The sequence below is a fragment of the Olea europaea genome, chromosome 15 (assembly GCF_002742605.1).
Source record: "Olea europaea var. sylvestris chromosome 15, O_europaea_v1, whole genome shotgun sequence".
Lineage (NCBI taxonomy): Eukaryota > Viridiplantae > Streptophyta > Magnoliopsida > Lamiales > Oleaceae > Olea > Olea europaea.
This window is the reverse complement of record NC_036251.1, coordinates 912,026-939,517: the sequence shown is the minus strand read 5'-3', so window position 1 is coordinate 939,517 and position 27,492 is coordinate 912,026. Positions and strand designations below refer to the sequence as shown.

Below are 27,492 nucleotides of genomic sequence, written 5' to 3'. Positions count from 1 at the left end.
GTTAATAATTTGAGATGCGATAAATAATTTAAATAAATTGAATTTATGTCTATTTCTTAGAGGCTCCCACTTACTATAGATTACAAGAAATTCCATAACCTTTTCTTGTTATCTTGTACTGAATCGTATAATCCTCCTCAATAATACTATAGTGTCCGGGCATTACAATTATCATTGATTCACCAAATGCGTGTGTGTGTGTGTGTATATTTTCTCTTTCCATTTCTATCTATTTCTCTCTCTAAAATGGAGAACTGAACTGAGAAGAATTTGATCCCCTTCTTTCCTATTCATGCTAGCTTTCAACTTCCTAACCTAAAAAACCAGAACAGTGAAAATTTCAACGCATTCAAATTCATTGAACCTGGACACAGTTTCTTATATATATACTTCTGGGATCCTATTTTTTAGTTGTCCAGGTCGTGCAAGATAAGATTATCTGTAAATTACACGTTGGATTTATTATTATTTCGACTGGGTTTTATTTGAGAAACCTTGCATATGTATAGATTCATATATTGTATATGTTTTTTTACAGATCAAGATGATGCAGTGAGGCAGTTGGGTTGTCATCCATGCAAAGCCTTTCATTGACCTGATTAAAATATTAGGGTTTCATCAAAAGGTTAGCTCTTTAGGTTCCAAAAGGTCATTCTTGAATTTTATTACTCAATTCCTTTATGGGTATATATACTATATAATATCTAAGAATGAATATATAAGTGTGTGGGTCTGTGCGTAAATCGAAAACATTTTCTTCTTTTTCAATCACCATTTTTTAAAAAAATATTATTTTACCCATTAAAATTTAAAATAATGGGAGCCAAACGAGAGCATAATATATAAAAATGAATATATGAGTGTGTGGATCCGCACGCAAATGTTAAGATTCGATGTGGTTTAAAAGGCCAAACGAGTATTTTGATCCTTCGAAAGTTCAAGTGAGTCATTAAATTTCAAGTTTGATGTTCTTAAGTGAACTTATGTTAATGCTTAATAATAAAAGTTTTTTCTCTTTGATAAATGCAATTATTAATTTAGAAAAAAAGCATAATTGATCAAGAAAAACTTGAATAACATACGATGGAAGATGTATAAACAAATCTAACATGTTCGAATTTATTTTTCTTTTGCCATAATTATTTCTAAAATTGTGTTCATGCTTAATTATTTGGATTGTCCATGTTGTTTCTTCCTTCCTAGTACTTGATTAATTTGTCAATGTCTTTAGGGATGTGGCCGGAGGTTTTATTTTGAAAAGCTAATTTAGAATTGTATGTTATTGGACCTCTAGAAACAAAGCCTCTGTTTGGATAAAATCTATAAGGATTCAACCACGCATAATTAAAGTTCAGTTTAGATGTGGCTATATTTTGTAGATTTAATTAAATAAGTTATTTGATTTTGTATTTAAATGAATTCTTCATTATCACTGGTGTTGAGCACCAATCTAAGTGGCAATTGCATAGTATTAAATTATAGATTCATTTAAATTCAAAGTTTCATGAGTCATTTTCCTTGTTTGTGCTCCATTTTATGAGATCTTGAAAATGTGTAATTAAAAAAGAAAAGAAAAATGTTTTGAATTTACATGTAATATTATTTTATTAAAGAATGTGTTGTTGAAAAGAAGAAAAAATAAAATGTTTTAAGAATTTAATAGATCCCAAACAAGAACTTAATTGAACCTATAAAGTATAAATACCTAAACTGGTGCTATAGTATCACTGGAACTAGGTAGCATTATTCTTAAATAAATCCATCATGTAATGATATGTAATTGTAATTGTCGCCTAAATTGGTACTTAATATCAGTCGTGATAAATAGCATTACTCATTATCATTCACACTTTTCATGGGATCCACCATTATTTGTCTTTATAAACCTTATAAACTTGCCAAACGGGAGCTAAGACATATTGAATAAGTTAACATCTAGTTTATTGTAAATTTGTAATAATACTACTAATTATACATTCATCGAGATTATTTAGCTAATATTGATTTTAATTAATGTGAATCAAAAGTTATACATGCATAAAGCAACTTTTCTCTCATGTCACATGTTTGTTGTAAAGCACTGTGAACCCACAAGATTTTTAGACCCCACTGTGACATATTTTGTATAGACTTAAAGATAATCTCGTTCATAAACAAATCAAAAGAGGGAGGAATTCATCAAAACTGACATGAAATATTTTAGCTAAAATTTGTATAGATCTAATAAACCGAACAAAACGACAAAAATATTTCAATATGATCGACCCTAAGTTTTTTAAGAGCAAGTCTTTGTAGTCGACCTCAAATTCATGTTATCCTACAAATATGACTAGTAAACGACTAGTAAACAAAAGGCAAACTGAACATCTATTTGAGTAATATTATTTAGTTTCATTGGGATTGTAACCCTAGTTTAGGTGGCTAATGTAACATTCAGTGATAAGTGGAATTTTATTTAGCCTATCATCCAACATCATTTAGACTAAGGTTACAATCCCAGTGGGTTACATAGCATTACTTTTAACTTTTATCATATTTCACTTCCATAATTATGATTGTACTGAACTTTCTTGAATAAGAAAAGTAAATGCACTTCCAATGGCTGTCCGCCGCGAATGGAGACCGTAATTCCACACCCCTCCTTTATAACATCAACTATGGACCATTATTAGAGGACATTACAAGCCTTTGACACAAAGATAACATACTAAATTTATAGACAAAGTGGCCAATAAGTATTAAAGTCAACTCATCGCCTATTTATTTTGGAATAAGTAATTATTTTTGTTCAATTATTGTTAATTATATGCCAAATCTCATTAATTAAGTAGGATTATCCAAAATTATTCTCTAAGAATATGAATGTGATTGAAAAACGATCTAGATTCATTTCTGTATATGATGAAATGGCCCTTGTGTGTATTTTAATACTTTAGTTCTAAAGTCTACTTAGAGCAGCTTATGTGTATGTGTATAAGATAAAGGTTCTCTAGTCTTTTTTATAGAATATCTTGTAGATCTTTCAGCATAGGCTTTCCTGGTGAGTGGTGATCCTAGCTCTCTCAAGTCACCGCCCCATACTCTTTCGAAGTATTTACCTTGTATCGTTTATGTTAATCCCAAGAAGGATTCATGTAGTCGACTCAAAAATTCAAAAGGAAATTTGATCATTATTATTTTATTGTGTAGGTGATATTGGGCCAAAATGACTAGCAACCGTGTTACAAACACGGAAGACATAACTAGTGCTGCTTCTTCTCGTCGCCATGCTGAGAACTTGCCATATGTTCACAAGGTGGGAGTTCCTCCCAAGCAGAGTCTGTTAAAGGAGATTACATATACTTTGAAGGAGACATTCTTGCATGATGATCCATTACGCCCGTTTAAAGACCAATCGAGAACGCGAAAGTTGAAGCTTGGCATTCAAGCCATTTTTCCTATATTGGATTGGGGAAGACATTATAATCTCTCCAAGTTTAAAGGTGATCTGATCGCTGGACTTACCATTGCAAGTCTGTGTATTCCTCAGGTAATCAAATTCCCAAGAAACTTTATATACTAATGTTGTCGGTGCATGTTACGGATTAAGACCTAATCTCTTCCTACGAGAGTAATAATAAACCAAATGAAATCAGAAAAGGAAAGCAAACACATACACACACTAGGGCAAGTTGTAACTGCAGGATTAGGCTCGACTGAGCCTAACAGCTAGCTCTCTCACTTGCCAGTTCTAATTTTTCCTGGCTTTACATTGCAGGATATTGGATATTCAAACCTTGCAAATTTGGATCCCCAGTTCGGGCTGTGTAAGTTAAAAAATTCTCCTCAACAAAAACTTCGCTTCTTGATTTCAGTAAAAGCCTAATAAATATACTATTACTAAGCACAAGTTCCAGGACTTGCATAGGAAGCTTGACTTTTTCTGTAATTGCAGATAGTAGTTTTGTTCCACCCTTGATATACGCCTTCATGGGTAGTTCAAGAGATATTGCCATTGGACCAGTAGCCGTGGTGTCTCTATTGCTCGGGAGCATGCTTCAAGATGAGATCGACCCCAAGAACAAAATAGAATATCAGCGCCTTGCATTTACAGCCACATTTTTTGCTGGAGTTACTCAGTTTGTACTTGGTTTTTTCAGGTATTTCCAATTTTTCGAACTTTTGCTCTTAAGAACTAGCTCCAAACACAAACGATTTCTCATTTCTCCGACTGCCTTTGTTTTTAGATTGGGATTCTTGATTGACTTTCTTTCTCATGCTGCCATCGTTGGATTTATGGCTGGAGCATCAATCACTATCAGCCTTCAACAGCTCAAAGGCCTACTGGGGATAAAGAAATTCACAAAGAAAACTGATATAGTTTCAGTGATGCGTTCTGTGTTTTCTGTTGTACATCATGGGGTGAGATTATTAACACAACCTCTTACATACATGAACACGTACATATAGTTTCGATCTTAAATTGTTTGGTTCAATATTAAGTTCTCGACCTCCTCCTTGTGCGATGATCTTTCAGTATTCATGGTGAATCTAATTGTTTCTCTATGTGTTGTAGTGGAACTGGCAGACTATCGTAATAGGAGTCATTTTCTTAGCTTTCCTTCTCCTTGCCAAGTACATTGTAAGAATCATAATTCTTCTGAATTTTCTTAGTTACTTTATGAAGCGATAAATCCGTTATTATCTACAAAATATTTGCACGAGCAGGGCAAAAAGAACAAGAAATTGTTCTGGATTCCAGCAATTGCTCCATTGGTCTCAGTCATCATTTCGACCTTCTTCGTCTATATCACTCGTGCTGATAAAAAGGGTGTCAAGATTGTGAGTATCCATATCGCGAATAAAATCATAGTATTATCTTTCATTGAAACGACTTTTCTGATATCAACTTTTTACATGATCTTTGAAGGTGAATGAAATTGATCGAGGCATCAACCCTTCTTCTGTGAATCAAATTTATTTCACTGGTGACTATCTAGCAAAAGGTTTCAGGATTGGGGCCGTGGCAGGCATGGTTGCGTTGACAGTAAGAAAAATTTGACAAATTAAACAGTAATTAAGCAAAATGAAATAAAAAACACTCGAGCAAACACTGACTTATCTCGGTTCAAAAAGAAACTTACTCTGGTACAGTTACAACTGACAAACCTTATTGACGTTGAATTACAGGAAGCTGTAGCGATTGGTCGGACATTTGCAGCCTTGAAGGACTATAATCTAGATGGAAACAAAGAAATGGTAGCACTAGGGACGATGAATGTGATTGGCTCAATGACATCTTGTTATGTGGCTACAGGTTGGACTAGAATGCTTATTCTGTCTATCGTTAGACATTGGATTGGATAATCGAGTCCAGTATTGCGTACAAACATACACTAATTGTTTTGTTTTGTTTTGCATTGATATTGCAGGGTCGTTCTCGCGTTCTGCTGTAAACTACATGGCCGGATGCAACACAGCTGTGTCAAACATCATCATGTCTTGCGTTGTACTACTAACTCTAGAAGTCATCACCCCATTGTTCAAATACACACCAAACGCCATATTGGCTTCCATCATTATATCAGCTGTGGTGGGCTTAGTCGACATAGATGCGATGATTCTTATATGGAAGATTGATAAATTTGATTTCGTTGCTTGCATGGGAGCCTTCTTTGGTGTGGTTTTCAGCTCAGTGGAAATAGGCCTTCTGATCGCGGTAGGAAGATAGTAATTTCTAAGAATCTCAACTTTGTTTTGCCAGACAATCTAACTTCTTGAGCTGTTTTATACACCAGGTGGCTATATCTTTCGCGAAGATTCTCTTGCAAGTGACAAGACCAAGAACAGCAGTACTAGGTAAAATTCCTAGGACTAGTGTTTATAGGAACATTCAACAATATCCAGAAGCAATAAAGGTTCCTGGTGTTCTGATTGTTCGAGTTGATTCTGCAATCTACTTCTCCAACTCAAATTACATCAGGGAAAGGTATAATCTTGTAGAAAGCGATGTAACTATACTTCATTGGAAGATTCGACTAGGAATTCGAATGCTAATTGAGGTACATACTTGCAGGATCTTGAGATGGCTAACTGATGAAGAAGAACAGCTGAAAGAAAATAACCTACCAAGAATCCAATATGTGATTGTCGAAATGTCTCGTAAGGATTTCTAGTGTCACTATATTCCATATTTTTCTCCCTATGACTCCCAAATGAACCTAAAATCATACTACCAAATCCCTTTTTTTTCAGCTGTAACTGATATAGATACCAGTGGCATTCATGCCATGGAAGATCTATACAAGAGTCTACAGAAGAGAGATATACAGGTATTTCAGCAACTTTGATATGAGCACTACACATTAATTTTTAGATAGACAGGTGTACTATACTTCTTTGGATATGTTCGGTATACTGGACTCGACACAATAAGACATGAATATCTAATTCGTCAATTCTCATTTCTGATATCACTACACATTATTCTGATGTTTGTTTCTACACAGCTCGTTCTAGCAAACCCAGGGCAAGTTGTGCTTGACAAGCTCCATGCATCGGATTTTGCGAACGTGATTGGAGACGACAAAATCTTCCTCACTGTCGCAGATGCCATTACAACTTTGGCTCCCAAGATGGAGCCTTGACTTTATTTCTAAAATTACATGTGTGAATTTGCATTCCAAGGAGGAATCCATGCGAGTTGAGAGACGGTGAAATATCGAACTCATGAACAAAAGTGTAAAGTTGGCCTATATGTTGAGAAACTTGGACATGTAAAATAATGCGTTTTATTTTCTTGTTAAATCTCTTACTACATGGTTCGTTTTGTTAAACAAATCAACATATTTCTCTGAGTTCAAGATTTTCATTCTAATTTTCTTGATAAATGGTTTCCAACCTTCGTATATTTTTAGCAAATCAGTATTATGACAATATCATACATATTGCACATTAAATTAAGTAACAAGTACTAGAAGAACCACGAGTAAAATAAATATTCAAGTTAAGTTGTTCAATAATAGTAGAACGATATATGTATCTAAACATCAATCCTATTTATTCACGTCTGAAATCCAAAAGGACTAGTAATATAGAACACCCGAATAGTTAAATCAAACAAAGATAATAACAATCCCTCTTGAAATCCATTCTCATTTGAAAATTGAGTATCAAATGATCAGAAGATAGAAGCCAGTACCATAGTGAAGATAAGTACTCCCAAGGAGATGGTGAGTCCACAAGAACCAGATATTCCCAGAGTCGGTGTAGGAGCAATTTCATTAGCAACAATTCCGGTACTTGGAGCACCAGCAACTGAGCTAGGAGGCAATGGCAATGGAGAAAGAGCTGCAAAGAAAAAGGAATGTAAACTCTACCATGATAGGAGCATGTAGTTACTCTTTTACAAAAGTAAGTTTTGAAATACATTTAAGAATTATGTTCAGTCGAAGAAAAGAAGCTTAAAGGCAACTTAATCTAATATTAGTATGTAAATGGAAATAATTTAGCTGATAGCACAAATTATTGTGTAATTTTGCAACATGACCTTCAGTTACCTAACACAATTTGGGTTGTTGATTTTACTAGTCAATGCTTCGGTTCATGGACTTTACAAATTCTCAATAATTAAAATTGAACCCCCAGGAACAATAAAATCACCATCAAATATCCTAAAAAATAAGACCCCATTTGACCCCCATTATTTCAAAGGAATAGTATTTTTTGGAAAATGTGTCGTTGAAAAAGAACGAAAAGCTTTCGATTTATGTGTAATATTATTTTATGAAAGATTATGTGATTGAAAATAAGGGAGAAAAAATTATAATTTGAAATCGGCTAAGTCCGTGTTTGACTTTGTTATATATCAGAATTTTCGATAGTTTGAAAACCGGAATTTTAAATTAAAAATAATAGTAAAAAAACAACAAAGTTCCACTAGTTGACATCCTTATGTACACTTTCGTGAAGGTATTATTGTAACCTCACTAAGTTACTCTACAATGAGATAGTGTAGGTGAAAGTGTGAAACTAAGCATCAAAGAATAATGTTATCTAGTACCATTGTTGCTAGAACACCAGTCTAAGTGAAGTTGAGATCTACCGTCCATCCAATTAATTCTTGACAAAACATCAATTTAGTAGTTAGTGGTAAAGCTAACAAAAGTAAATTTGAGATAACATGTTAATTATTGATGATATGTCAATAACTAATTGGATGAATAGCGAAATTGGACTGCAGATATCGACTTGTCTAAGTTATCACGTTTGATAAGTTCAATTAAATGAATCATGTGACGTTTGCATTTAAGTAAACATATCATTTAATATTATGCAGTAACCATCTAAACGGTAACACCAATAATGCTAAATAACATTACTCATGCATCAAATTGGAAATCCAAGCAGGGTAAAATCATATTCATTAAAAGACGGGCCCTACGAAAATAAATGGAAAACAGACAACAGCCTAATAACACAAGGACTCTTTGACTATTTTTGGCCCACTTAAATCCTTGAGCAGCACAAGGAGTGAGACAGTGAGACACCACCAAAATCACATAAATAAATTTAAAAAAAAAAAAAAAAGGGAAAGAAAGAAAAAACGATAATAGGCACCAAAAGCAAAAAGGATAACAAAATAGCCCCCCACCCAAATATCCCCGGCGCCAATTAAGGAAGTTGGTGGATGACACGACAAAATACTAAGGACTGTTCGACAAAGTTAAGTTCGACTACGTACATAAATTTTTTTATAATTCAGTTCATTGCTCGAGCAGTCGAGCCACACATGCCTGTACAAATATTACATTAGCACTGTGTGACAATTTATAAAATAAAATCAGATCAAAGTAGATATAAACATATAAATAGTCAAATTATATGATGAGATCTGTGTGTACCTGGAGCACCACCAGTGACAGAGCCAATGCTCACTTTACCAAAAAACAAAATACAGAAAATCCTTGTTAATACAGATGATGAGAAATTGCAGAAAAATGAAAACAAAAGCAAGAAAAATAGAAGAAAAAGTAAACTCACGGCCACAGTTACTAACGGAGGGCGCAGAGACATGGCATTCAGAGGGCAGAGCCAAGGCCTTAGTAACATTGAGAGTGACACCAAATTGTGCACTGTTTTTAAAGCCTTCGCAGAGACACTGTGGGTCGGTTTTTAGCACAGTTTTGAGGCCAGAGCAACAGGTTCCTTCAGGCTTCTTGGTGGTGCTTCCAGCGGTAACAAATGACAGGCAGTCCGCCATGTTGAGCACCAAGCTAGAGCAGTCGACAGCGGGGGCCGGCGCCGTGTGGCCGGCGGAGTGAGCTGCGGTCCAGAAAGTGGCCCAGATCATGAACATGCACAAGAGTGAGAATTTGGAGAACAATGCCATTGTAAGGGGAGTGTAGTTCTGGAGAAACACCAGTACTGGAAAATGAAAATCAAGAAAAAGGTGAGAAACTTGAAGGGAAATGCAGGATTATTTATTAGGGGAATTGAGTTGGGGGATGGGGATTCGTGGGTTGAAGCTGGGGTATGGTGGTTTAATGATGGGATAGAGTGAGAGGACACGTGGACTGACGTGTATGGAATGAGAATTAGGGTGCTTTTAAGTTTGGAAATTAATCAAAAGAATAATGTTATTTGTAATCGTTCACTATCGTAATCGTTCTACGTAAAATACATATAATATTGAATAATTTGATGCATGAAACAATAAAAAAAACTATCATATTAATGCATCAAATCACTAACTCACTATATATATGCCATGTAAGGCATTTACGGTAATAGACGACTGTAAATAATATTCCTTCTAATCAAAATTAAAAAATCAAAGGGATCTCTGACGTGTAACATGATATTTGAAATATTTTTAAAATAAAAAATATATTTTTGAATTTTTTCAAAATATTTTTTGAAAGTGATTTGTTCGATTAAAGTGCTTCTTCTATAGGAAGTTGATCAAGGAAGCTCCTCCAAAAAGATATTCTAAAAAAAAAAGAAGTAAAGCTATTCCAAACCTACCTTAAATTATTGTCTTCGTTTCACGAAAGAAATTGATGTCATTTTTACTAATAAAATTTAAATTTAAATTTAAATTTTATTTGTTGTGATGTTCCATCGTATTCAATAATGTATATGCACTTGAAATGTTAGTGTAAAATTAAAAGTTATTAAAAAGTAAATTTTCCTATTTAGTCAAAATTAAACATTAATTTAAATCACATTTCACAATTACTACTCATTTATTAAGCATACATTTCATGGAACTCAATATTATTTAAAAAAAAAAAATTACTACTAATTTTACTCTAACACTCCATCAAAAGGTGTTGAAGAAAAATCTTAGCTTTTTGACTAAATTAAATTACAATTTAAACTTGGCCAAACATGCACTTCAATCTACACCATATGAAAATATTGAATTAATTGTTTCAATAATCACCCAACTTATACCATGATCACTGTTTGCTCATTAAACTTCAAAGTGCTTCACAGTACTCATTGAACTTTGCTTGTTTGCTCTCCATTCATCACCCTCAAAAATTCGTTATCTTATTTGTTGACGTGACTAACGAAAATCTGATGTGTCAAGTGATGGTCATTAGAAAATTAGATATTATTCAAATCATTGTTTCATCACTCATCCAACTTACATTGGGTCACAGTTTACTCATCGAACTTCAAAATGTTTCCCAATGATCACTCGTCTTTGAGATATTGCATTAAATTCATTATCCGCCATATTTCGTTCACTTTGTTACTAATTTAGTGTACGAAAATTTCACAGGTAAGCACAATCATAAAAAAATTTATAACTCAATCAAACTATGAACACAAAAATCACCATATATGAAACATGACTTCCACGCACACATAAACTTCTTTAAAACCCAATGAAACGTCCCTAATTTCAACCCTAAAAAACCTAGTGATAAGTGCAATATTTTACACTTATTTAGGCCTTTTAAATTAGAGTATTTATTGGATATTTTACTGAATTATGGCTAAATCTATATATATTGTGTTCGTTAGATAAAAATCGATGAAATTGAAGACAATAAATGAGAAAACGGTGAAATATAGATAAAGTATAATTGAAGTACAAAACTAGGATTAAAGATCGCATACGATCAATTGGATGCAATCAGAAATCAATTTCCAATCAAGCAAGTTAAACTTCAAATTTTCAGCTTTAGATTAAAACTTATTTATTCACACAATAAACGTTCAAATTGAAAAAGTGATGCTTTCTAAAAGACTCATTGAGGAAGCTTTATTGGGTTTAAAAAAAAAAGAATAAATAAAATTATGGGGCATGGAAGTCATGTATCACATATGATGATTCTAGTAAGTTGATAGTTTTGTTGAGTTGTAATTTTTTTAATATTTGTAACTTACTGCTTGAAATTTCTATGTGAACATTAGTATCAAAGGGAATGAAATATGTAGATGATTGATGGAATCCAACACTCGAAGATGAGTGATCATGGGGAAACATTTTGAAGTTCTTTGAGTAAAGTGTGACCTAATGTAAGTTGGATGAGTGATGAAACAATCATTTAGTTGATTTGTAATTTTTTAACGGCCATAACTTGACACATTAGATTTTTGTTAGCCACATCAACAAATAAGATAACAAATTTTTTAGGGTGATGGATGGAGAGCAAATGGATAAAGTTCAGTGAGCAACTATAAAGTACTTTGAAATTTCATGAATAAACCATGACCATGATATAAGTTGGGTGACTATTGAAACAATTAACTCGAAAATATTCAATTGCCTGTTTAATCTTGAATTATGGAAAAATACAAAGTATTATTTCAAGGAAAAAGATGGAGGTACAGGCCCTTGTCAAGTGAGAGAGGAGGTGAGGGTGGGCCCCACCTTTTTTTTAAATGCATGTGGGGCCCAACCCCTATAGTCCCCAGTGAAACCGAGCTCCTGTACGTGGAGCTCGGTCCTTATTTCAATTAAAAGTTTAAATAATAAATTTATTTTCTATTGTAGTTACATGAAAATTGTTTTATTTTTCCTTTCAGTTTCATCCCTGCAAAAAGTCCAAGTTGTTACCAAGATTTATTTAGATTATGATATTTGTACATAAAAAAATGTATATAAATGATTACATAAAATGATGTAGAGAGAAAAGATTGGATGAAAAAGTTGATTTTATTTTAAATTGATAAATGATAACATGACATGTGATATTATCTAACTCATTATGTAAAATTTGATGAACACGTAGCAAAATTCGGTTTACTTATCTACCTAGTAAAAATTTAAAATATGTAATTAATTTTTTTTGATCGGTAAAATATGTAATTAATTATTCTTATGGACAGTGGTCTACTTTACAGCTTCAGTAATGATTGTAAGGATTTGCTCTCTTTTTCATCTGTCAATTTACCACGCGGCGCAACTTCGAATTTCGAGTTTTCAACTCTTGCTCTGTGCCATGCAGATTGTTCATGGCTGCTATTTAGAATTTGTCCGTTTGGCCCGATTATCAAGAAGAGATATAATCAAAATGTTAATAGGTTCTTGGTTGTCCACAAAAGAAATTAGGAATCGATTTTCCTTTCAATGATGGGGAAATGGGTTTTTCAGTTTTTTTTTAAATTTTTTTTTACAATGAAAACAAATTTTAATGACAATTGTAATAAATTCTATCCCCTTTAATTGATAATTTTCATAAAAACAAAGGCAAACGAATTTCAACATTTTTTCAGGTGAAAAATTATACCAATCAAACACATTTAATTGACAATTTTCAGTAAAATAAGTTCTAGGCAATTCGATTATCTAAAATTCGTTTTCTTTCCACCCAAATTTCATTCTTGCAATCAAACGGACTCTTAATGTGAATATTATAATTTTGAGTAATGCTATTTAACTTCATTGAGGTTACAATCTCAGTATAAGTGACGCTAATGTTGCATTAAATGATGGATAAAATTCAATAAGTCATTTAATTTCATATTTCATTCATCCTATCATCTAGCGTCACGTAGGCTAGGGTTGCAACCCCAATGAGGCTGCATAACATTATTCTATAATTTTTATTATATGAGATCTACAAAATTAGATATTTTAATTAAACTGCCATGAAATATTTTTTTTGTATAAATCATGTTTTGAACCTTGCCAAATCAAAAATCATTTTATTGAAAGTAGAACAATTTTGATACCACTTGTTATAAAAAGGAGAAACAAGTATGACAGAATATGAAATATTGATCGCGCAAATAAGAGCAAGATTAAAGCAAGAAAAGACTGGCAGAGGAATCGAGTAATTTTATTAATTAATCACCAATGGAGAGAAAAATAAAATTTCGGCAATTACATAAACTGGAAGAAAAGTCAAATATATATAGGGACAATCCAAGCCCTAGAAGTAATGTTGTCGATGAAATAGAATGTCTAAAAGTTTTCTTATCTTGATTTCTTTAAGTTCAACACAAATATCAACTCTTTAATAGAACTTTCAAATAGAACTTCATGTAGAATTTTGTTAAAATACTTTGAATAGGATTCCAAAAGCATTTCAAATAGAATTTTTCTTAATGTGTACTTTAATTAAAATTCTCAATTGTTTTTATCAAGGAATTCGGATCACGTCCAAATTCTAACAAATCACGTGATTTAAAATTTATTTTCTTAAGATATATATATATATAGTTTTCTCCTAAGTTATTTTATTGGAGTTATGTTCTTTGATGTTTGTATTAGAGCGAAGAGAATGTCCCTTGTGGAGTTCAGTTAATTCTCCAACAGGTCCCCAGCCCCTCGTCTGTGTAAATTTGAGTTGAAACATGCAAATCAAACTTCTCTTTAATGTTGCACATTCAATTGTATCATTGAACCAACTTGTCTGACTTGATAGTGATGACCATGTTTAATGCACCTTCAAAATCTTTACAAATAAATAGTGCCCATTAATTTCAATATATTCAATACAAATTTTAAAACATTTTTTTCTTATAGATGGCTTACGTAATTTTAAAAATTAAATTTCACGCCAATGCTCGGTCGAATATTTAGCTTCTAAAAGTGTTACCATATATTTCTTTCTTTTGTTTTTCGATTAAGTACTTGTTTGTCCCAATTTTTTTAAACTCATTTTTTTTCAATCACATTTCAATCTCATATTTCATGGGATCTAGAATTTTACCGTACACACATTACATCAATTGTTATTCAATTTTTTTTTTTAATTTAATTTTTAGTCAAATCAATTTGCAAGCAAAAATAATCCTTGTTCCTTTATATTGATTTAGGCGTGAGATTGGTTTTGATTGATGGATCCCACGAGACCAAAATTGTGATTAGTGGTGTAACGGTCTGGTCCACCATGTCAACATGGGTGAGCAGCCTCAATGATACACTCACTTCTTTTAATCATTGTTCAGTCAAAATCACCAAATATTTTTTATATGGAGAGTCCACTCTAACACAATGACCCTATAACATGATAGAGATTTTTATAACTTTTACTTTATCCTTATAATTTTTGAAACGGTGGAGAAAATGACTTTTTTTTTAAAAAAATAATTAAGTAACTTTTTTATAACGGTAGTTTAGGTGTCAACACTTTTTGTTGAGAAAAAGGAAAGGTCTTAGAAGCTGGAAAAAACAATTAGTCAAAAATGTCTAAAACTATGGTCACTAGGTTGATCTATCTTTGAAAGCTCATACGAGAGAAATAGGGTCCATCTGGCAACAGAGTTTTTATATTTAATCATGCTATATGTACAATGATTGTTGACAACCATCATTATATTCATTCATTTCAAAAAAATTTAAAAACAATTTTTTAAATCAACTGTCCGAATTTTGCCACTTCAAATATTGTCAAGAAATATTGTCAACTACGATTGCACGAGTAAATTAATTCTTTTATATTAGCCTTTTCTAATAAAGTTTACTAAAAAAATTATGTTAATTGGTGTTTGAAAATTATTTTCTAAAAGAATTTTTAGAGAAAGTTACATTTTCCTCAAAAAGTTCTTCTAACTTAAAAAACACTTTATGAAATGGATCTCAAATTTATTATTATTATTATTATTATTATTATTATTATTATTATTATTATTATTTTACTTCTCAAAAGCCATGCCTAACGTACTCTTAATAGACTCCTTGAATGCTACTTAAGCCAATTGAGTGCAAGCTATAAGTAGGGTTCTAAAAGGTTCATCTAGGCGGTGTCTAGGCTTGAAGCTTGGACAAAACGCCTCACTTCACGCTTATACACTTTTTTCCCAAATTTTAAAAGGTTGAATTTTTTACTTCCTCTCTTTCGTCTTCTCTAGGCGCACTTTATTAGTTTTTATTTTTATTTTTTTTAAAGTCTTTTATTTGACTTTAGCTTTTTATTTTATTTTTAAAAAAACTTTTCATTTGATTTTAATTTCAAGTTTTTAAAAGATTTTATTTATACAAAAGTTAGAAATGATTTATCTAAATAATTAAATAAAATTTAAGTTGTGATGCTATCTATGTTATGTAATTATGATTATGAGACTCGTTATTTGATTGCAAACTCAAAAGCATTTATGAAATTTCTGTAAATCTATAAAGTAGGACTTATCTAGTTGAAAATTGAAATTATGAAAAATATTTTTAATTTTTGCATTTTGAAAACTTGAAAATTGTTTAATTGACTAATGGTAGGAATTATTAAGTATTATTATTGTAAATGTTTGATATGTATTATTTTAATTATTAAATGATTTTTAAATGCTTAAAAATTTAAAATAATATTAAAAACAAGAAAATACCTTTTTATGTCAAAACATTGCCTAGACTCGCTTAAACTCGTAAAGCTTGAAGCTTCATACATATTCGTGCGATACCCACATGCATACGAGATTGTTGACAAGTAATATGTAAAGAGTAACATGTATTGTCACATGAGGAATAAAATTCAATTGAGTGTACTAGTTTTTGATTAGATTTAAAGTAAACAAACAAAAGTGATTTATGGTTTTTAATTATTCTAAATTAATTTACTAAAATTTGTAAAAATTCGAGTTCTGTTTATGTATAGGATGAATGTATTGGATTACGAATTCACCTATTATTATCTATTCTAATTCTCAATCATGTAACTAGTTTCATTCTTGCGTTCTTGACAATCAATAATTCTATTGTAATTAATTTTATTGTTCAAGACAAATTAAATCTATGTTAGTCACGATTCGAATCTTTTCTTAATTCAAATTTGAATAAATAGAATGCATTCAATTTCACAATTATGTCAGAGATGGAATACATGATAAATATCATTCGTAAAATTTATTCCACGCATGTTAATCAATCATTATTCTAAACCTATTATGGGCCTCTTAAAATTACAACAAGCAACCATTATTTAATTAGTGATTAAGCAATCAAATAATAAAATTAGGCATGTAAGATCAATCAAAAATTGCAAAAATTCGACTCGCGTATCTCGAATTAAAAATAAAAAATAAAAGTTTTATTTTCATCCAATACATGAAAGTAATTGGCCTAGCATATTATCTAACAAATCACACAAAAAAAATTGGAGAAACATCACCCAGAATTGAAAACAATAATTGAAAAGTGAAAAATTAATTTCTTCTTCTTTAATCTTCGACTCGGACTTTGAATTTTCTATCTCTCATGTTAATCGCCTTAGAATCTCTTGATAGCTTCTTTCTTGCGGTGAAAAATATGTATATTAATGTTCTCCTTCATTCTAGCCATCTCCTCTTGTTTAAATAGTAGGTTAAATTTGGTTTTCATATGAATTTAGGTAGAAAATGAAATCTGGGCCGTTCACCCCAAAATTTGCCCTGCGTGTGCGCCGCTTTAACATCTTCCATTTGTTGCACTTTGATTTCTCAACTTCGGTCTTCATTTATTTTAACTTTTTATGTCTTCTTGGTCCTTTAGCTTCAAATTCCATCTAATTGAATCCACACCTTCCCAATCATTGATATTGGATCCGAATAAACTATTAGCACTTTTTAATTTAGTCTCCAAACTTTGGATTCAATCACTTTTTGCCAATTTTTCACTCATTTTGTCAACTTCCATCATTTTTCATCGAGATGCGCTTAACAAACAAAATATATATAAAATTAAGCTTCAATTCATTTAAAATAAGACTAATTGCTCTAGTTTAACGATTCACATATGTGTAATGAATACACTTATCAACCCACGTTTAGTCACGTTTTACGCTTTTTCAAACACTGATTAATATTAATGAAACAATTGATCAAATATAGAACTTGATTTTAATAACGAGACGACACATGTCTGTGCAATAATATTTACCTAGAAAAAGCATCTATGTAATTTATTTCTTTTTTAAAACGTTAAAGGTAATTTATCTAATTTATTGAGACGAGATCATAGTTTGATCTGAAAGCGCATTGTTATGATTTGTGCAAGTGGGCTTCTAATAGCGTGGCGGAGAAGGGCCCTCGCGGCACGCCTTTCGGTGTTTGCCTACAAAATAATGAAGTGCAACTTTACGGATAGTCACCATAAAGTTCTTTGCCCTTATTCTCATGCTGGATCCAATTTTTTTATATGAATTTTTATTTTTTCCCAATTTTTATCCTTTCTTTCACGCATGCAATTGCTTTGGCTAAGAATATTCTCTGGCAAGCCAACAGAAATTTTTTTTTTTTTAAAAATTTTTAACTTAGGTGTTCGAGCTTGCCCGGCTAATCTTGAGAAGTGGCGATCTTTCCCCCTGATTCACTACTGGATAAATTTGGAGGCAGTCACAACTTATACACATTTAGACCGAACATTCAGGATGTGGTTCTCCTCAGGGCTAACCTTGATATTTTGGGGGCCTTATGCCAATTTCAAATATAGGGCCCTTATATTTTGAGTCTTCTTACATAAAGTTTTAGCCCCCTTGTTTGATGGAGATTAAAATCAAATTTTTAGTAGATTTTGATAAAAGTAGATGAAATGTAGATTTAAAGTTGTGAAACCCATAAAATAAGTGGTTAAATTAATTATTGATTTTAACTTTCGATATCAAACAAGGGCTTAATATAATTATAAAGAATCTAACACAAACAACTAAATCGCGAAATTTGAAGAGGAAATTAACAAAATGTCAAATTTCAACCTGCAATATAATTTACAAGTAAAGTTTGGCAAATGAAATTACAATGCAATGACATTTTCTCACTGCAATTATTTCAAACAAAAATTGAATATACATTTCAGTGATTTATATACAAAATTGGTGAATGTTAACTTCAAAAGATAGCGTAACAAAATAATGAAAATGATGATCAAATACAAATGAGTTTCTACTTTTATATCATAAGAAATTAACTTAAAAATAAGAAGTATCTATATGAACATGGACAAAAAATTATTAAATTCAAAGTACTTTCAGCAAACATGTAAAAATATTATTATTATGAGATTAAAACAAAACAATATAATAAAAACATATGTACTCTGAAGCATGCATTTTGAAGATAAGAGACAGAGAAAGAAACCTGTAAGATTGTAACAATGGCAGTGAGATCAAACCAATTTGCATTGAATCTTCAAAATTTTAATTCAAAAGGAGGTAATTTATATCTTGTTGGGTTAACAGTAATGACGGGTGATTGTTGGACATGAAATTTGAAGATACGAAGAGACCTTTTGTAACGACCCGAGTTTTTGTACACAAACCGTTAGCTTACGTACTTTTCGTTTTGGGTGAGCTTTGCGCCCACTTATCTCTCACGACTTTCTGTCGCGTACCCCAAGATTCGAACTCATAACATTTTCCGTAAGTAAGACTTAAGTTGAATCCTGGTACCAATTGGGAACGCGACAAAAAGTCGTGAGAGGTAAGTGAGCACAAAGTCCATCCAAAGCGAACAGTACATAAGCTAACGGTTTGAGTACAAAGACCTGGGTCGTTACAAAAAACGTGCATTTTTTCCAATTGGTACCAGAATTTAATTTAAATATTACTTGAGGGGAATGTTATAAGTTCGAATCCTGAAGAACGCGACAGAAAGTCGTGAGGGATAAGTGGGTACAAGGTCCACCCATAGCGGAAAGTACGTAAGCTAACGGCTTGGGTACAGAGACCCGAGTCGTTACAAAGTTGTCCAGTTGGTACCAAAATTTAATTTAAGTCTTACTTAAGGAAAAATGTTATGAGTTCGAATCTTGTGTGACGCGACAGAAAGTCATGAAGGGTAAGTGGGCGCAAAGCCCACCCAAAGTGGACAGTACGTAAGCTAACGGCTTAGGTACAAAGACCCGGGTCATTACACCTTTTGTTTGGTTAAGAAAAGAAAATGGATGTTTTGAAGATAAAGTTTCAACTCAGCTATAAAGATGGAAAGTAATGTTTGTGATAAATAAATGTAAGCGACAAGTTTTTTGACATATATATATATATTAAAGATTTTGTATTTTCAATTTTTATTAGTTTCTTATATCTACATACGATAATTTATTTTTCATAAATATAATTTTCATTTTTCTTCAACCAACCAATTAATTTTTACATAATTTGGAGCTCTCACCAAAACGGGGTCTTAGGCGATCACCTACTTTGCCTATACTCATGTCCGCTACTGGTTCTCCTCCCTGTGGATCTCCCTTTACGACGTGTTGATGAGACTTTCAAAGTGCACCATAACTTTGCCTCTACAGGACACCTGTTTTCTAACATAAATGTTGTCTTCCATCTGTTACAAGGATTCAAACCTTCGATACTTCATAGAAAATCCTTTTACTTCACCATTGCATAATACCCGTGGTCCGTGGAAGCAAGCCAACAAATTTTAACAAAGAGCATTGTGGGATAAACTCATAACATATAATTATAAGACCCTGTTTGATGGAAATTTAAATCAATTTGTTAGTAAATTTTGATAAAAGTTGATAATGTATGGTTGAAAGTTGCAAGTCTCATGAAATATGTAGTTAAAAGTTATTCTTAACTTTGATTTAAATTAAAATTTGGATTTTAATCCCTCTCAAACAGGATCTAAGTAAATTCACTTACAAGTGATAAGTAAATTTTAAATAAATAATTTGACTATTAGCATAGAACGTCCTTATGTTTGGTCTTTAGAACGTAAAATGTCTCTATGTTTTAAATTTTCGCATTTTCACTTCTATTTTCAAGTTTCATCGCAAAAAACACCATTTTTATTCATTTTCTCAATAAAAATTTGTGAAATGACAAATATACCTTTTTATTTAAATTATTTTTTAAATAAGAGACGAACACTTTATTTGAATGCAAGCGTGCATGGGATGATTTGGAGTGTGGTATTTCATTTATAGATTGTTTGAATGCGTTTATGTGAATGAATAACGGTAAAAATATTTGAATAAATAGAAAACAAGAGATTTGGTGTCAAATCTTGTGGGTAATTATTATAATATTGAATATTTGAATTTTAATTGTTGAAAAGATGATATAAATTTCATTATTATTTGTCTTCTGATCAAGATCTGATGTGAGATTTAAGTTTTTTTTTTCTTTTTTATATACACTAGTGCTGCATCGTGCATTGCATGATTACCGCTATATTTTTTTTGAGTGATATCGTTAAAATGACAGTCTATTTTAGAGTATGTAAACATTTGATTTTGTACATTGAATGATGTGTTTTAGCATTATTAATGATACCAACCTACATTGTATTTGAACTATGTATATAAATTAGTACTTCAAAATCATTGTATTAGACACAAGATATGAACATTTAGATTCCATAAATTTCGCAACTATATTTACATAATGTTAACAAACTCAACCTAGTTGATGACATAAATTGACTTGCCAAAAGTAAGATGAAGTTGATCACATTCTTCGGTAGTTAAATATAACTGAAGGACATAACCTTTGCATTGAATGTGAGAGAAATGTGAATAAGTACAGGGAATGTCAATCTAATCAATCCTCAAGAAAACAAATTAGAATGAAATGAGGAACTATAACAAACAATCAATCACGATTCTTTGAGGCATCCATGAATACTGAAAAATAACCAAAAATTGAAAAAACTCTCAAAGTTTTCGTCTACTCAATGAACAAAACCAAGTTCAAAGATTTCATTTCACTACTATCTAATAAATTTGAAATTTTCTCATCAACATGCAAAGAAATAGGGGTAGCTTAACTTCAGCTCTTTAGACTTCCAGTAAGGTAGAGTCACATGATTAAAAATTAATTAACATGTTTCTTCAGATGAAGGTTTTTAAGAAGTCCACTTTTGAAGGCCAAAGTGAAAAATGGTTACCTTTCATCGTTATGTTTTAATAGGAAAATTTGTTCTTAGAAAAATGGTAAAGGAAGCAAAGAAAATATGAAAATATTACCTATAGGAAAAATGGCAAAGGAGGAAAACGTAAACTTGAGTTAATTATGAAATAACCAACCATAAAATAAAAGAGATCATTATCAACAAAATTTAAACATAAATAAACAAAACATCTAGTCCGACACATATAGAAGAGCCAATGTAACGAATATCTCGTTTAAACACGTGAACAAAAGGTTCAAAAGAGAAACACATAGCAAGAAAACCTTCTATGTGGATAGCATTTCCTGGTCACTTATGGACTTAAATAATTAACAATAAATTCATGACACCTAATCAAAACCTCCCTTACATCTAAATAAGTTTATGAGTAAATCACTAATTTCATGCAACACAAAATTATGGGTATTGAAACCATTCTGGAAGAAATAACCAAGAGTATTCCTAAATAATGAAAGTTAATATTACCCCTTGGGAAGTATAAAACTCTCCGAGAGAGAACACAATGGTGTCTCAAGCATTTGCAACAAATTGATCATTTGGGATGATTACAACGCAAGTTGTGCATCTAGTAGATGGTCCATTGTCATCATAAAAAGCTTCCTATATTCATAAAGATATTTAGGAGGAATTATTATGAGATAAAAATGCAACCAAAAGAAAATTACAACACATTTAAACAATCATGTTGTGGTAGCTTACCAAGTTGGATATCATCTCATGGATTAAATTAATATCATACCCAATCTCATTAAGATTAGATCTCACTTCACTTACTTGCATAATATTAGTACGAGTATCAATTAAAGAATATACATTAGCTTTCATGCAAGTTGTGTGGTAACTGTTATTTTCATCTATTGAACTTCCTCACAAAGAAACCCTCAACTTCAACAAGCATACGAACACATATGAGCATCATAAGTCTGTAACTCAATTCTAATAGAAAGAAATGAACGGGTAAAAAAGAAAAACTTAATGGATTTTGTGGGGCTAGGCTAGTATTGACCGATAATTAGGGTCGATTAAATTGTTCTTTTGAAGTCCATTCTAAAATAGAACACAAAAGCAGCAAATGTTTCAATAAATAATAGAATTGGAATGGGAAATTTCAATAAATCAAACTCACAAATATTTATAACCATGCTACTATTTAGTTTTTGAACCCCTCGTAAAATGTGGAACATAAAAATATTGATTACGACTGAGTAAATATAGGAATATATAACTTTGTTATACCTTCTTCTGATGCAAATAGATTATATGATTTTAGTTTCTATCTAACAGCTAGTTCCTATAAAGAAAAAGCAGCAAAACTATTTCGCTATAATTAAAACGTCAATCTATCCATAAAGTAAGCATGATCATGGATGTAAAATACATTTTTAAAAAAATAACGGAAAACATCTTCAAATTTAAACATTCAACATACAAAAATCACAATTGAAAATTAATTTTATTTTTTACTTGTCCAAATAAAAATAAATGTAAGAGATTTTGTACCAACCATGCACATAGACACACTTACCCAAGAAATGCTCTTCAATTCTAAAAAACAAAGATACATAAAGTTCAAAGACATTCATAGCACAGTACCAAGAAATAAAGATTAATTACCACGATATGAACACACGAAAGAGGAAGGTGAGGGATCCTGAAATATGCTCGATTCTTCCACATCGGTTCTCCCAACACACATTAAGAAAGCAAGAATCCCAAAACCCAAAATCCAATTAAAAAAAATTTCATAAGACCAGATATTCATACATCAACAACCGAAATAAATTAGCAATTTCATTTTTAAACAGGCACAGAGAGTTGAAATATATTATTTGGAGACTGAATACATACCTAAGATTTCAATGTGATCATATTCTTGATTATTAAAATTTCAAATTCTTCTGCTCTCTTTAATTTCTGTCTATAAATGACAACTATAATATGGATAAATTCCTCTGTTATTCAACAATTTATGGCCTCAATCTTTATATTGCATAAGCTGAACATGTTAAACTTCCTTATAAAAAACTTAATGTTAAAAGGACATGGTACACTACTTAAGAATTTCCCGTACAAAGTCGAAATATGTTATGACACTATCTAGAAATCCTGAACCCTTCATACTATAAATCCAATCAACAATGACGACCAAATTAGCTTGTTCTATATGCAAGGGAAGGTACTTAATATGTACATGTAAATCTGCTCAGCCTAATCTAAAGCCTTTCAACTAAAATCAACCAAGCACTCTATCTAAGGATTGTTATTAGAAACATAAACTTGCTAAATAAAATCAGAAAACCAAATCTATCTATTAATAAATAAATAAATTAATAATAAGGGCAGCCACTACTTAAAAAAAATAATAATAAATAATAATAAAATAAAAATAAAGTGAGACGGAGTAGCAGCTCTCCTCACGGAGCTGCACTGCTCTGTGCGTGAGCGAAAAAAAAATGATAACCAGGAAACAATGGACTGACAATAAACAAAATCTAATAAACATATAGCTCCTTTTTTCTGTTTAACCGCCAACTTCATGGCAGATTGTATAGCTTTCCTATAACTAAATTTATCTACCCAAATGTTAGAATCCATAACATCGGAAAATATCTCGAGCATCTTTCCAAATAGACTTGCACCCATCAAAGATTCAAGAAACAAATTAAAAATCGAGAGAGAAGGAAAATTACCATCTTTGCTGTGCAGAATAGTGAACTCACTTTGCAACATTAGTTCCATCTTTCCTTTTCAAAGCAAATACACCTGAAAGAATCCACGAAATTCACACGAGTTAAAATTTCTTGCAAATCTGGATACAAAAAGTAAAATCCGACCACTATGCATTCGATTGATAGCAAAAAGGTTATATTTACTTACCAAAAAACCTTGTATCAATCATTCTCTAGAAATGGCTTGGAGAAATGGAGAAGACTGTCCGAAGAAAAAGACGTCATTGAGAAGGGAAAAAAATAGAGAAAAGAGAAAGTTCACATTCCAAAATTAAATAAGTCATAACCAAACATGAAAATATATAATCATAAAAGAAGAAAATGTACAAAGATTAACACACTCACAATGTTGCCACGTGTTTCCAGCCAAGTCCTCAACCTTCTATGTAGCCTCGACAGTCTTCTTTCCCCACTGATCTAAAACATCCTTTTTTGAATTCATTTCATCAAATATCAACACCCAAATGGTAAAGTAAAATTAAATTAAACCTAAATTAGTAGCCAACTCAAATCAGATTCAAATTACTTATCGATAAAAACTATAAAAAAAAAATAAATAAATTCAAACGTACTCTTTGAGGAAGATGGTCATGGGATGGGAGCTTAAGAGACATATGGCTTGGAATCCGCCATCGTAGTGGTAAAGCCAGAGCCGAAAATCGAAGTCGAGCCTTCCGCAGTCATCAAAACCATAACAAGAAATAGAAAAGAGACGTGATTAAAAAAGAAAAGAAACAAAAAAATAAGAAGAAGATAGAAGGAGAGGTCTTGTACAAGGTGGATGGCTGTGTGGAGAATGGAGTAAAGACTGAGAAGGTATTGAAGGTGGCTTGGAGAAATGGAGAAGGGTAATTGGCGCAAAACGTTCCTACTACCTTTTGAAGTTATTGTTGGAAACGTCCTTACCTTTTATTTTTTGATATTTTTGCCCTTATTTCAATATTTCGTTGCGCTAAAAATCATTTTCACTGTTTTAGAACGTAAAATGACCATTATACCCCTTTTTTAAAACAAAAAATTAAAAAAGAAATGAGAAATAAAGTACAAATTGTAATCATACTCTCAAGCGTTTTCAAAGAATGTAAATGAGTCCAATAAATTATTAAAATATTAAAAATAAAAATAAAAATTATCTTTTTTTCTCTCTTCCTCCGCATCCTCCTCCACCCTCCTGCCACCTTGGAGTGGGTGCAACACTGACTGGCAGAGGAAAAGCAGTAGCATTAAGAACAAATGAACCCACACGAAAAAAACAAAGATTTAAAACAAAACCCAAGATTTGGAAATTCAAATTTCTAGATCCGTATAGAAAAAAAAATTTAATTCCAACCCAGATTCACTTTCAACATTTCACATTCTTCCTGACAATTCAAGAACTCCCCTTGCACTTCAATTCCTAATTCCCACTTTCTACTGATAATTATCTACAAAAAATAACTTTTCTCTACTTTTGGATAGAGAAAGATAGAGAGATGGGCCAGTATATAAATGGGTCTTTATGCATAAATTTTGTGTATGACTGACCAATGGTTTTGAGCTGCCTTCTGATAGTTGACGGGCATAGGCGATGGTATTTTTCTGGCATCGATGAAGGCGATGTATGTAATGGAACCACAGAAACACGTAAGCAACAAGTTTTTTGGTTTATTTATTATGGGAAATAACCATTCTATTGAATTTTGGGACCCAAAATTAACTTTTAATAATTGATCTTAGTAGGGTAATTGAGGGCTTTAAGGTTGTATATTGCTCCGGTGTCCAAGGCGGTCAGAGGACGGAGTTTTGGTGGTGGAGGAGGAGGGGGAGGAGGAGAAAAGAAAGATAATTTTTTTTAATATTTTAATAATTTATTGGACTCATTTACATTCTTTTAAAACGTTTGGGAGTATGATTGCAATTTGTACTTTATTTCTCATTTCTTTTTTTATTTTTTATTTTAAATAAGAGGGTATAATGGTCATTTTACGTTCTAAAACAGTGAAAATGACCTTTAGCGCAACGAAAGGTTAAAATAAGGGTCAAAATGTCAAAAAATGAAAGGTAAAGATGTTTTCCACAATAACCTGTAAAGATATGAACGTTTTGCGCCAATTACTCAATGGAGAAGACTGTCAGAAGAAAAAAGACGTCATAGAGAGTGAAAAAAAAAATAGAGACAGTATAATTGGTAGATAAATATATTTCACATTCCAAAATATTAAAAAAAAAAATATGACATCAGTATGATGCATATGAACAGTAACAAAAGTTTGCTCTTTTATTTAAAAAAAAAAAAAAGTTGAACCCCAACCTTGAGGGTCCTTACCGCCCCGTCCCTAGAGCTTTGTGAAGGAGGTAAATTGCGGGATGTACCCCAGCAGGCCAGGGAACAAGAGTTGTCTGTATACTGCGCCTACAAGGAGTTCAATTCCATATTTCAGGAATCGAACCCCCACACTGCGGCTGCCAGCAAGACGTGAGATAACCTCACTCATGTCCTTTGTACCACTGGGCTATACTCCGAAAGGCAAGTTTGCTCTTTTATATATTGTAGTGATAGTGATTTCTTTGATTCACAATTTCACATAGAAATGGCAATGGGTCAAGCCTGCTTAAACACACGAGCTAGGCTCGTGGCCAAGGGTAGTGATAGCAAAAAAATTCGTCCCAAACGAGTTGGCGGGGTGGCGTGGGGTGGGGAATGGGGCAGGGCGAGGATGCCCCGGCCCATGAAAGAAAAAATAAATAAATAATTATTTCTAGATAATTTACCCGTTAAAAATCCATTTTAAATTTATATTTTATTCTCTAATAATAACATAATTCGAATTTTGAAAATGTAAAAAAAAATTAAACGAGACAAAAAGTTGCTTCATCCCCGCCCTGTCTAAGGGAGGGCGGGCCCTGTTGCTATCCCTACTCAAGGGGCGAGCTCGTTAGTTCAAGAGCCATGAGCTCGTGGGCCAAGTCGAGCCGAGCACACGAGTTTAATAATATTTTTTTTTTGAAAATTTTCGAACTTTCCTAAACATTTGGCTCGTGGGCCCACTCGATTGGTTGGTTCCCACCCTTGCTCGGCCTCGTCATTTGACGAGCACAAACCGTCTACGAGCCGAGCTTTAACAAGTTGACAAGTCGCTCGGCCCGTTTGACATCCCAAAATTCACATAATATTATGATATATGAACTTCATCATTTGAGTATTTTGTTGAGATATATTTGTTATTTTATCCCATCAAATCTTAAAAATTTAACTGCACACTTGGCAACAACAAACATGTTAACTTTTCATTTTATAAAATAATTCATATTTAATTTTCTTGTATATTGTCTTGGATAGTAGCTAAACATGTTTGGCTCTCATTTTTTAAAATTCATTTATGGCATGTTAAATTACTGTTACTGTCCGAGACTAAGTGGTGGATGACACTGTGATGGTAAAAATATGGTGCTTGGCAATCGGGAGATTCCAATTCTTGGGATGGTGGAGCTAAATTTTGATATGGGT

At 32.1% G+C, this 27,492-nt stretch overlaps 2 protein-coding genes and 1 long non-coding RNA gene across 8 annotated transcripts; 1 reads left to right on the top strand and 2 right to left on the bottom strand.

The window, feature by feature from the left end:
- The first annotated feature begins 189 nt into the window (after positions 1-189).
- On the top strand, positions 190-6,836 carry LOC111409764 (sulfate transporter 1.3-like). Of its 4 annotated transcripts, none has more exons than XM_023039785.1 (15): positions 190-419; positions 539-625; positions 3,190-3,529; positions 3,758-3,806; positions 3,935-4,139; positions 4,227-4,401; positions 4,556-4,621; positions 4,708-4,821; positions 4,910-5,026; positions 5,170-5,296; positions 5,412-5,698; positions 5,778-5,968; positions 6,056-6,141; positions 6,235-6,311; positions 6,489-6,836. In XM_023039785.1, the coding sequence occupies exons 3-15, from the start codon at positions 3,206-3,208 to the stop codon at positions 6,624-6,626; spliced, it is 1,956 nt and encodes a 651-aa protein (XP_022895553.1). In that variant the 5' UTR covers positions 190-419; positions 539-625; positions 3,190-3,205; the 3' UTR covers positions 6,627-6,836. The 4 variants fall into 4 exon arrangements, with proteins under 4 accessions (XP_022895553.1, XP_022895552.1, XP_022895555.1 ...); XM_023039784.1 differs by having other exon boundaries at positions 190-441; XM_023039787.1 differs by lacking the exons at positions 190-419; positions 539-625 and adding an exon at positions 2,977-3,040.
- Positions 6,837-6,953: 117 nt separating this feature from the next.
- LOC111409766 (non-specific lipid-transfer protein-like protein At2g13820) lies at positions 6,954-9,477 on the bottom strand. The gene is made up of 3 exons (XM_023039788.1): positions 9,022-9,477; positions 8,883-8,915; positions 6,954-7,329 (listed from the first exon to the last, which is right to left on the bottom strand). Exons 1-3 carry the CDS (start codon positions 9,368-9,370, stop codon positions 7,160-7,162), a joined length of 552 nt encoding a protein of 183 aa, XP_022895556.1. The 5' UTR covers positions 9,371-9,477; the 3' UTR covers positions 6,954-7,159.
- Positions 9,478-21,463: 11,986 nt separating this feature from the next.
- On the bottom strand, positions 21,464-25,066 carry LOC111409763. Of its 3 annotated transcripts, XR_002705526.1 has the most exons (6): positions 24,780-25,066; positions 24,578-24,676; positions 24,351-24,432; positions 24,154-24,207; positions 23,967-24,039; positions 21,464-21,876 (listed from the first exon to the last, which is right to left on the bottom strand). It is a non-coding gene; the product is annotated as an uncharacterized LOC111409763 (long non-coding RNA). The 3 variants fall into 3 exon arrangements; XR_002705524.1 differs by having other exon boundaries at positions 24,578-25,066; XR_002705525.1 differs by having other exon boundaries at positions 24,351-24,417; positions 24,578-25,066.
- Between the last annotated feature and the right edge of the window lie 2,426 nt (positions 25,067-27,492).